This window comes from Scardinius erythrophthalmus (genome assembly GCF_964197995.2).
Source record: "Scardinius erythrophthalmus genome assembly, chromosome: 13".
In the NCBI taxonomy this organism is placed as follows: Eukaryota; Metazoa; Chordata; class Actinopteri; order Cypriniformes; family Leuciscidae; genus Scardinius; species Scardinius erythrophthalmus.
In genome coordinates, this window is record NC_138233.1 from 7,583,080 (window position 1) to 7,595,612 (window position 12,533).

The 12,533-nt window shown below is 35.6% G+C and overlaps 1 protein-coding gene across 1 annotated transcript in view; it reads right to left on the minus strand.

Annotated features, from left to right (window-relative positions):
* Positions 1–857, minus strand: part of psd2 (pleckstrin and Sec7 domain containing 2) — a gene marked incomplete at its 5' end in the record, with an annotated part of 42,999 nt that extends 42,142 nt beyond the window's left edge. The window contains one exon of the mRNA XM_081383490.1: positions 785–857. Coding sequence (XP_081239616.1) covers positions 785–857 — 73 coding nt within the window. The remainder of the gene's footprint in view (positions 1–784) is intronic.
* Positions 858–12,533: the final 11,676 nt, after the last annotated feature.

Sequence of the window (12,533 nt, forward strand, 5' to 3'; positions counted from 1 at the left end):
GTCCTATGACATTTGAATATTATGTTGTGCTTTCGCTTCTCCAAAAATCAAGACGGTTGCCTATAATGGCGTTTTAAAACCCTATATTGCAATGTGTAGAAAACGTCTGATATTCTATCGGTGACACTAAGAGGAGGCAACATTGATGGTCTGCACTTGAAAAGAGTATTAATGCATCTATACATTGTATTTTTTGACCTGTGATGTCCTTAATTAAGCAATAAGTTATGCAAGGCCATGCTATACTGCAAAATAGTGATGGTTAAAGTGCGTTAGGCATAGTTATCTTATATATCCTTATGATAACAATACGCCTGTAAATATACTGTAATGAGCATGATTATGTGAGGCTATTAAGGATGACATATCTGTGTGCAATTTTTAAGACAGAAGAAAATCAATAGTGCTCGAAATATCACTAACTCGAAATCTGGTGACTGAGAGCTGTCAGATTTGAATAAAGCCGTATGAGATTTTCTGAATGGGCAGGTCTCTCCTGTTTGTGTTTTGCACCAGAGCATAAAAATGAGACACCCACACTGTCATCCTGATGTTCATCCAAGGAGAAACTGGAAAGGAAACTGGTATTAGAGAGAAAGACTGGTGAAAAAAAGAAAAACACGCCATTCACCTGGGCTAATGATACTTCAGGGACCTGAGGGTGGGTTTATGGGCTCTGCTTGTTTAGTTGAGCGAGAGAAAATGAAAATTGTGGCCTGGGATCAGGAAGACCACAACAGCAGACCCCCAGACACTGTCAATCTTAATCACTTATTCATTAGACCTCCACCCACTTCCTCCTCCATCCCTTCATCCCATGGGATCCGGTGGAGGCAGGTTGGGGGTGGGTGGGACATCCCGGCTCGACAGCAAGAGGATTCCTGATGGAGTGTCTGTTGGGAATGTCGCAGTAAATGAGGGGGATGAGAGGAGACACAATCCGAGGTGTTTTTTGGGGGAAGAGTGAGAATGGAAGAAAGGTGTTATGGAGCTTAGATAGATAGATAGATAGATAGATAGATAGATAGATAGATAGATAGATAGATAGATAGATAGATAGATAGATAGATAGATAGATAGATAGATAGATAGATAGATAGATAGATAGATAGATAGATAGATAGATAGATAGATAGATAGATAGATAGATAGATAGATAGATAGATAGATAGATAGATAGATAGATAGATAGATAGATAGATAGATAGATAGATAGATAGATTGACATTATTAATAAATAATAAATGCTGTACAAGGGTTGTTTATTGTTAGTTCATGCTAACTAATACTAATATTAGCAAATTAAACCTTACTGTAAAGTGTTACCATAAATACCGGTAGTAAATCATTTTCATTTTTTTGATGAACTATTCTCTCAAGAAAATGAAGATATAGTGGCTGAGAGGGACGGGTGGGTGGGTACGTTCACTGATGGATGGATGACGAATGGAGAGCGTGATGGAAAGAAATGATTGATGGATGGACAGAGGGAGAAAATAGAGTGTGACGGAGATGGAGACGTGGGAAGAGGAGGGAGAGACTGGCCTCGGGGATACTTAGCAAGCGGAGACAGTAAGAGCCAGGGGACAGCATGGACTGAATCTGATTGGTCATTTGTGGGTCTTCAGTCCAGGGATGAAAATGAAAGAGACGCAGCCGGTTTCCCAGAGGCCCTTCCTGAACCCTGGTCCGCTGTTCCCAATGGGCTGTTTTTTCACCACACAATACACACTGGCTGGAGGCCAGCAGGACTGTCCAAACAGAAACACGCACAGACAGAAAGAGCCTGCGAGATAGTGGGGTGAATGTAAAGGTGTCTGGGGGTGTTCAGAGAACTGGTTAGTCTAGATTGGGGAAGGGGGGAGGAGCTGTAGTGCAGGCGCAAGGCATTGTGGGTAAACTCCATGGGGACGGCCAGGTAAGGAAGACGGTTAAAAGAAGCTGAGTCAGCGGGAGAAAGGGAAAGAAGGGTACAACATGGATAGAATGATGAATGTAGTTACAGTATGTGGCACTACGGAGTTAAAATGAATAGAGAGGGTGTTAGAAATCTGTCATTTACTCACCTTCACAATGTTCTGTATGACTTTCTTTCTTCTGTGAAACATAAAAGGAGCATTAATAAGAGCTGCATTTATTTGATGAAAAAAAAAACTAATATTGTTACAATTTAAAATAACCATTTTCTATTTGAATTTTTAAAAAAGTCATTTACTCCAGTCTTCAGTGTCACATGATCCTTCAGAAATCATAATCCTAATATTTTTAGTTTTCTATACATTTTATTCAGGATACTTTGATGACTAGAAAGTTAAAAATGACAGCATTTAATTAAAATAAACATGTTTTATAAAATTATAAATGGAATATATAAATGGAATATATATATATATATATATATATATACAGTATATATATATATATATATATATATATATATATATATATATTCCAAGTCTTCCAAAGTCATATCTTTTCTGTGAGGAATTGTCTGATATTAAAGTAGTTATGCACAGAAAATCCACTCTGTTGAGGCTGTAAAATCTAATTCTGTGTATATTCAAACATTAGCATACAGTATATTTAAAAGGTCAATGGTTCTAGAGCTAAAGCCTATCGATTTTCAGTGAATAATGGCTTAAATCTGACATGAAGTGCATACATCATCATTTAAGGTCACATTTACTGTTGCTCAGCGAAATCCAGGCATTTCAATGCGAATTGGTGCAATGAAAAATTGTGCCTAATTTTGTTATGGGTTCAAGTTTGGTAAACTTTTACACACAAGTTTGCATGGCCGGCCAATAGCATGCCTCTTGGTTAGGCAGTGACCTCTGCATGCGTGGAGACTCGGAACTTAGTAACAAAGCAAAACTGACGTCCCACAGTGGACGAGGCGATCATTCTGGCGGTATCTACTTGTATAATACTATAGACTTCCATATTATAAAATGATCCATAAAAAAGGCTGAATAGCTTTGGATGTTTATTTTGTCATCATTATTCCTGTATCATTCATCGTACTTTGTCACATGCAATCCCACTGTCTTTTGCCTGCAAAATTTTGGTGAGGAACTTTAAATGTGAGCCCACATTTATGGGAGATTTTGAGAAGCTGAAGGTGAACGGTTGCTGGGGTGCGCTGGCATTTTGGCTGGTTTATGGAGGGAAGGTTTTGGTTCAGCTGTGCAGTGTCAGCCCAGTGAACAGGAACAAGTCATCCCTTGACATTTGAAAAGCCTGACAAGACCATAATATCTGCAGTACTGCTAAAAATGTGTGTGCACATCTGAGCTTTATAGTCTAATGTAAGATCTCCAGCTAAATAAACCCATTAAAGACTTTTTCAGACCTGTAGATCATTTGCTTTGTTCCGAAACAGGGACTTTATTTGTTACAATGTTGCATTTTCATCTTGGTTCGGTTTGCTTTCACAGGGCAACATTTCAAAGCGTACCAAAATGTGTTTATGCAAGTCGCATGAGTAAAACTGTCCTCTTATTGGTCAGAGTTCAGCTATTTATGTTCCTCTGCGTCATCCATCAAGATGGATTGACAAGTTGGCTCCGTGGGCTTATTGTGGCTTTATCTGTAGCTGTCGTGACAGCTCTTTGGTTCTCAACCACAAAAACTCAGAGAATCAGACACTGATGCTTTTTATATAACACATTTCCAATTATGATACCGCTTGGTTTGTTGATCCATTGGGTCAGATTGCTTTCTCACCTCAACCAAACCACTCCAGAGTTTGTTTTCAAATGGTCTGAGACCACCTTCCTCAGGTGGTACTGATTGTTTTGGTGCGGATCCAAGTGTTCATACATTAATCAAATATACTGAAACAAATGCTCCAAACAAGCCAAGTGTGAAAACGGCCTAATTTTTTACATTAACAGGAGAAAATGTGAGTGGTGCTTACACCTGTGCAAAAGTCGCAGGTGCAATGCTGTTTAATCATCTGCTTTTAAAAGTAACAGACAAATCAAGTCACCTTTATTTATTTAGCATGTTATAGCTTAAATGTACAGCTTAAAATTCAGGCTGTAACTCAATGTAGTATTTTATACAATGCAGATACAGTAATAAACAGGAAAGTACCAATCAATGATGCAAACTAGGGCTGTCAAACGATTAATCGCGATTAATCGCATCCAAAATAAAAGTTTGTGTTTACATAATACATGTGTGTGTACGGAGTATAATTATTTTCTATATATAAATACACACACATGCATATATATATTTAAGAAAATGTGTTATTTATATATAAAATATTTATATATAATATAAATTATATATAATATAAACATATATACACAGTATATACATGCAAATATTTCTTAAATATATACATGCATGTGTGTGTATTTATTCATAGAAAATAATTATACACTGTACACACACATGTATTATGTAAAACAAACTTTTATTTTGGATGCGATTAATCGCGCTTAATCGTTTGACAGCCCTAATGCAAACCTTATCAAATATAAGACACATTCAAATTCTGCTGTAAAGCAGACAATAGTGTCATCAGTCAGCTCAAGTCAGTTCAGTGTTGATTCAGTTCAGTTCAATAACTGTGTAAAATCATCAATTATTAAATGAGTTCAATTCAACTAATGAGCTTTAAAATTCGTGGAGACAATAGTGTCATCATCCAGGTCAATTCAGTTTAAGTTTTTTTTCTCACCCAATAGTGTCAGTGTAGTTATATTGATAATATTACTGAATATTAAATGCCTTTTAACCTAAGCAAGCCAAAGGAACCCAGAAGCCATCAGGTGATAGAAACGAAAGAAGAAAAAAAAATTAAACTTGGGAAAACCAGGCTAAACTGGCTACAGGCTACACCACAAGTCAGATGTGTTGAGTGGACACCCAACACCCACATGATTTGAGGTATCATATATCTGAAAAAAACTCTAAGCCTTAAAAAATGAGCAATAGTTAATAGAGCCTTGGCAAGCATTATTAAGTATGATAGATATGCTCTGCCTTCCCTTTCGTCTTAAAGGTATTTAAGGCAGTTTATTTCATTAAACACTTAATGAGTTTTGGATGAGAAACTTTGCATTTGATAGGTTTAAAAACCCTCCTTGATCTGCTGCAAATAACTGCCAGGACGTCTGATGACAGAAATGTCATACTTAAATGTCAGAGTGCTTAGCAGTAATAGAGCGAAGCGACCCAACAAAGGGCCAGAGCGTTTATCTCACCGCCACTGCTGCAATCTCTACACTTCCATTAGGCAAATACAATACCATCTGATCACTCACTGCTCTGCTTTGTTCCATGTGATTTCCTTGTGTGTAAGAGTGTGTTCAGGACTGCACAAATGCCTTTGTGCACGTGTGCATCACCCTGACTGCTGACAGTGCTGAAACAGAAGAAAGATACAGCATCTACAGTACCTTCATGGCTTTGTGTCTGTGTGGATGTCTGCTTCTTCTGTGTTCCAGGAATCGAGCCACCGTTGCCGCCCTTTATTTGCACAACCGGGTTTGTCTGTGATTCAGATACCTGTAAAATGCAGAAATCTTATGAACAACTGCTGCCGTGATCAATAGGAAATATACACCACCACACCATTCAAAAGTTCGTTTTTTTCTTTAAAGAAATTAATACTTTAATTCAGCAAGAATGCAAAAAAATGATTAAAAGTGTCAATAAAGACATTTAAAATGTTACAAATGTTTTTACTTCAGATAATTGCTGTTCTTTTATTATTCTTTAAAGAATCTTGAAAAATTGTATCTCAGTAAATATTAAGTAGCATTATATTAAATAGTAGTAAATCACTAAATGTAAAGCACTAAATCAGCATATTGGAATGATTTCTGAAGGATCATGTGACACTGAAGACTGGAGCAATGATGCTGAAAATTCAGCTTTGCATCACTGGAATAAATTGCATTTTAAAATATATTATACACAAAGAAAACAGTTATTTTAAATTGTATTAATGTCACAATGTGTTTTTGATCAAACAAATGCATCCTTTGCAAGTGAGACTTCTTTCAAAAACATTTTCACAAATCTTAACATAACAATAATAGCACAATGGTTATTGCAGCAATCATTTATGAATAAGGTGCATTCTATAATGAGCCTAATTTACATATAAAGACATGTTTGGCTCAAAAGAACAATGGCAGTACAAAGCATCTATATTTTAGCTCATTTAGTGCTTAGTTCTATTACATTTACTTAGTTTGCGCTAAAATATGTGCAAAATTGGCTCAACTGTTTAAGATCTCTGCCACAGACATGCTTACACATGCAATGCCCATGTGTGCAAGTGAGAGAGAAAATAAAAAGAGAGACAGTGCATGCTACTGTAGAACGTTGGTTAGCACATTGTGACATTTATACAGTATTGCAACATGCTGTCACAAAACACTGAGTGCATAAAGATGTCAGATTCTACCTCTCATGTGGAAAATTGACAAGAACAACAAAATACCCGACGGAGATGAGAAATAAAAATAATGTTCATGCGACTCCCGGTGCCGACCAGACGGCGGGACGCAATTATGGCTGTCCAATAATGAGCTAGTCAGCACGGGTTAGCATCAAGAGAGACAAGAAGCAAAGCTGACATGCAGACTTATCTATTTAATTACCACACACTCCTGATGTGTGAGAGAGAAAGATGGCTGAGGGTTTGTTTGGTTATTAACACATCCATTATCACACACACACACACACACACACACAAATACAAACACTCATTACTGACTGGGATGAATTGATATTATAGTGCTTAGCCCAGGTTATGAGATAATGCAATTAGCAGCTCTTGCTAAAGCAATTACTCAAGTCATAGCGGGTGGACTTGAGTAACAGGATTGTGCAAAATTCACAATTCAAAACTGGCTGCATTTTAATTCATGAGTTGGATTTGAATTGTAATAGAACCGGCCACACCCCGCAGGTCGAATTAGAATTTAAATTTTAATGACAGGGAAAGGAATCTATTAAACAGCCATGCAAAGAAAACACAGATAAAGCATTCTGGGAAATGAAGTATTCTTCTACCGTGATCCACAAAAGTTATTAATATCTCTCTCTGTGTCGATCTATACAGCCTTCAATCATCAAGGCGTTTTGAAATCCAAACCTTTTAAACAGCATTTAAAGTTTGAAAAATTAGCTTTTCTAGTAAGTTAGTTTCTAAATTGACAGTAAAGACTTCCATTCCATGTATTTCAAATAAATCATGTCCTTCTGAACTTTCTATTCATCAAAGAATCCTAAAAATAATGTATCACAGCTCCCACAAATTATTAAGCAGCAAACCTGTTTTCAACATTGATCATAACAAATATTTCCTGAGCAGCAAATCAGCATATAAAATGATTTATGAAGAATCATGTGACACTGAAAACTGGAGTGATGATAAGTAATTCCTACATTGTAATAATATGACGAAATATTGGATCAAATAATTGCAGCCTTGGTGAGCACAAAACCCTACAGAACCCAAAGCTTTAAAAGCTTGTGTATATACAATAACTGCAATAATTAGCCAGGATAACTATACAATAATAATGACAATCCCATTATGTTGAAACCAAGCTCAACAGATTAGCACAAAAATCATTCACAAAGTTCAGCACATCCCTGCTAGTGTGTTCAGTGCATATTTTGTCTTATTGATTAAGCATCTACTGATGAGCATGTGCAGAATTCAGCAGACGATCCTCTAAAAACACAGCAGAAATTATGAAGGTCAGCAGATTCCTTCAGGGCTTGCTTATCACTCAGAGAGAAAACTGTTGGAGGACACCGACTGGAACAAAGCAGACATGAACTCTGGTTCCAGTGAAACTGCAGACTAATACAAACATGCACAGAAAGAAACAGAGGGAGGGAGGGAGAGCAAACAGACAGAAAGACAGAGGGAGAGATTAACTGGTGAATCGTGACCTTGCCAGCTGGTGGTTGAAGGAGCTACTCACACACACTCGCACATGTCCGGATATAGCTCTCTGGAGTGCACGGGCTGTCAGGTTGGCACTATGATGCAGTGGAGGAGGGGTGTATATAGGGTTTAAAGTTCATACCAATCCCTAAAACACACACAAACACTCCACATGCTTACCCAAAATCCCACAGGCTGGGTGTACGCCGTCCACGACTGGCCTGGCATGGACATCTGATCTCTGACCTCCATACGCTCACACTCCGTCACCAAATCTGCTTCAAACATTTGCCATGATGCACACTGTAAAAAATAAATTCATCATTATAACAACAACAACATCTGTTTTTATGAGTTTTTTCACAATTTATTTATTTATTTAAAATGGACAAATAAAGAGCAAAGTTACATAACGCTGCAAGTTGCAACCAGCATTGGGTAAGTTACTTTAAAAAAGTAATAAATTACTAGATATTACAAAAAATAAAGATATTCCAAAGCACTCGAATAGTGATGAAAAAAGTTAAGAAGCCAATATTTCATCATAGCTTTTTCATTTAAAAACTGGTGACAAGTACACACCTACGCGTTGCGGCTTACAAGCCTTCGTCAGGGTGTGAGTAACAAACACAATCTCAAGTCTCAGCAATTAATTAGTCATATAACAGTCACCTGGTCGCGCTGTGCAAGGAAGAGAGAAAGATCAAAGAATACATAGAGACATAAAGCTAAACATAAAGTTAAATCAAACACAATATAATAATAGTGTAGGAAAAGAAGAAAAAACTAAATGGATATTGATATACAATTCAACAAAATCATAAATATTAATAAAGGATACAAGTCATACACAAATCAATAATGTAGGCTATATATTCAATGAAATAAAGTATCCAATTCAAAATACACAAGTCAAAATACACAAATCAAATAATGTATACATTCAATAATACATAGAATATCATATTTCTAAGAGAGATAAAAAAATATATATTCAAAAATTAATCAAAAATCACAAATCAATAATGTGGCTAATTCAAAGAAACGTTAGGCTAATGTTTTATGTAATACTAGCTATTACAACTGTATAATCAGATTACTGTATAATTACTCTCTCTAAAAAATATTTGGTTTCTTATTACTTTCTAAATCCCATATCAACATTGACCAGTTGAACAATACAATGATAGACAATACAAGGACACTGACCAAAGTATTTAACTGGAGGAGGTTACATTGAAAACATACATTTTAGCATTAGACGTTACATTTTTATGTTAAATCCACTATTGTTTTAGAATTGTTCTATAGTCTATACAGTATTTAAGGTAATTACATCAGAAGTAACTGAAAAATTAAGAGTAATCTCTTACTGTACTTTAGAAAAAGTAATTAAATTACAGTAATAACACTGGTTGCAACTTTGAAATCACTTTGATTTTACCTAACACTTTATGGCAGCAATTGAACTTAAAGAAAATGGAATTTGTTTAATGTTATTAATATTTAATTATTAACAAATATATTTAAAACTTTATTTATATATTTTAAAAAATATATTTTAAACATAATAAATATATTATTATTTATTTAATTATCCTAATTAAATGTACTTTATTATAACAAAGAAAAAATAATGTTATTATTTGGTAGAGTATGGTGCAAACATGCAAGCATAATTCCCAGGTGAATGCATTAAAATGCAGAAGCTTGACAGGAAGTGATGTCACTGTAAAAACACACATTGAGACTTAAGCTTCATTGTTAGATTGAAATGATCATTTGAAACAATAGTTAGTTGTATTACCCTCTGATGTGAGACATAAAGGGTTGATGGTGAAGCATAAAGGTACTGCATTTCAGTAATTCATTTGTAATTCATAATTCATTTCATTCATTCATAACCAACTCAGTCTTTTCCGAACATCAATGCAGAAGAAATGAGAAGAGTTTCTATGTTAGCACCTTACAGAGATTACATCCAGCTGAAAAAACAAACATGTAAATCACACTCGAGTCAGCGATATTTCTGATAAGAGAAATGTTTATAGTTCACATCAACAAAACAGAGGCTCCAGTTTGGTGAGTTTGGTAGCACTTGCCTGCTTCCAACTAAAACTAAAATCTCATGCACCACAAGGGGGCGATGTTCATTAGTGAATTACACGATGGCTATGTAGAAACTGTAACTGTATATTGCTCCAACTATAAATTATTGATAGGGTGGGAATACTATTGCAACTAATCATAAATTGCCCTACATTTCCAGTTCTAAATACTAATTAGTCATTTAGCTAACACTTATACCAATTATTATTTCAGAGACAGTCCCCCAAGAGAAATCTGAGATAATATGCTTTTCGACAACGCTGAAGATCAGTTGTAGGGTTGTTGCCAGCCCAGATGTTTAACCCCTAGCCTAGACTAACCCATATCTGAATTCAGAAAAGCCAACATATTTATCCTTCTATGCATCGTGGTAAGGATTTGACCCAGAAACCATCCTATATGCCACATTCTGACATGTTTGTTTTCACTACGGGTCAGGCCAGTTCTCAGTCTGAGCGAGAGACAGAAAGAAGGAAAGAAATGAAATTTCCCTGACAGTGGGAAAATACCAGGCATTGAACCTCGACATGAAACTGAAACAATCTGAGTCTGGTGCCACTGCACAGAACAAATAGTTGATTTTGATTAGGGAAAAGGACCACATTTTCTGAACATCTCCCATTCCTCTGACCCCGGAGCAACAGTTTCACAGCAATATCACTCTCTGTCTCGTGATACGGGCTCTCTGTGAACTGTTGTTGTACAGATATAACTGCTGAACTAGCACCAGTGTAATTCCACATGAAAACACACAGACCATCACTGTTGTCCTAAAAACAGACGGCAGCAGTTCATTATGCCTTCAGCGGTTTTATTTATGCAGGTGAATGTCACAAAAACATGTTCAGGTCACATTTTACCCTGACATTAAAGAGAGAGAAATAAAAAGGATCATAAAGTTTTTGCAAGACAACATCATTTTCATGATAATTAAGCAGGTTCTCAAGAACATAATGGATCTGGATTTTATTTTTAAATATATAATTACCACAATAATTAGCAGTAATTATTCTCCGTGGTGATTCTCATTAGATTCACATTACCATACAGCAAGCTTCAGTAAAATAAATAAATAAATACATGTTTTTAATCTAATCATAAAATCATAAATTAAGGCAGTACAACAAATACAATAATTATCTAAACTTAAAAATGTATCATTATAGCCTAAATAAAATATTTAAAAAAAAATATTTAGAAATACAATACAGAGAATGAGCTTTTTTAACGATATTTAGAGGGAAAATATGCTTTATTGTAATAAAAATGCTAAATTCTTGCTGTTAATATAATTAAATTCTTTATATTCTGTGGTTAAATGTGACCTTGACAGGTTTTGTGAGTTTTTGAGTGTATTTCAAAAGTGAAATGCATTTGCATTTATGAAAATACACAAGCAAGAGACGGCGACATTTAACATTAACACTACTGTGTTCAAATAACTAACTAAGATATGATTTCATTCATGGGTGAGTTTGAACAAAGATGAATCGGAAATGTTCATCCCTCAAAACTCCAGGAGCAGCAACAGATCCAATGAAAATCTCTTGTGTTCAAACATTCCCATTGTGTGGGATTGCTTTGAAAGTCAAATATGTTGGTTGTGTGAGTGTGTGTGTTTATTTACATATACGATGTGAACCCTACCTGTGCTCCATTGTTGTGTATGCATACTCACATGGAGCCATGCAGTGAAGTCCATTTCAAAAAGAGTGGCAAAAGAGAGTCACATGACCACAGCGCATGAGTAAGGGAAGAGTAAAGAGTAAACAGGTCAGTACACATAACCAGACACACACTTCCTGTTTTTCAGCAAGCATTGCACACACCCCATGATTCATTACTCAAGACATTTGGGAAATTCATAAAGCATGTTTGTGGGAAAACAAACATCAGGTGACTTCAATTTCAATGTGTAGATCTCCTTCTAAATGAATTTTGAAAAAAGAAAAATAATTTTTTTTAAATAAATTTGTTTAATTTATTAAATAATATTAATGTTGAGGTGGGATAGGTCACTCAAAAATGAAAGTTCTGTTGTCATTTACTCACTGTTTCAAAAGAAACTCATTTAGAAAAAAAGATGAGTAGCCTACCAAACAACAATGGACCCCTTTGACTTCAATTGTGATAGATAAATAAATAAAAATCACATTTCTCAAAGTATCTTCTGGCGTGTTGCACAGAAGAAATGAAGTCATACAGGTTTGGAAGATGACCGGTAAGTCAATCTCAATTTTGGGTGAACAATCCCTTCCAGATAGTAAACTCCCTTCATTGTGGGTGTGTAACATGTTTAACTCATGACTGTTAAAGAACAAAAGTCAGAATCTGAGGCTTGTTTCCTTGTTGAGTTAACCTTGACCTGCGAGGCATGATGGGAAATCACCTTCGCCTAAATTTGTCATGATGTATTCTGTTTGCACTAGAGGTCAAGGAAATCTTTCAATGTTTCAATGGATCCATCCACACTATCCACAGTGAAGATCCTGCACTA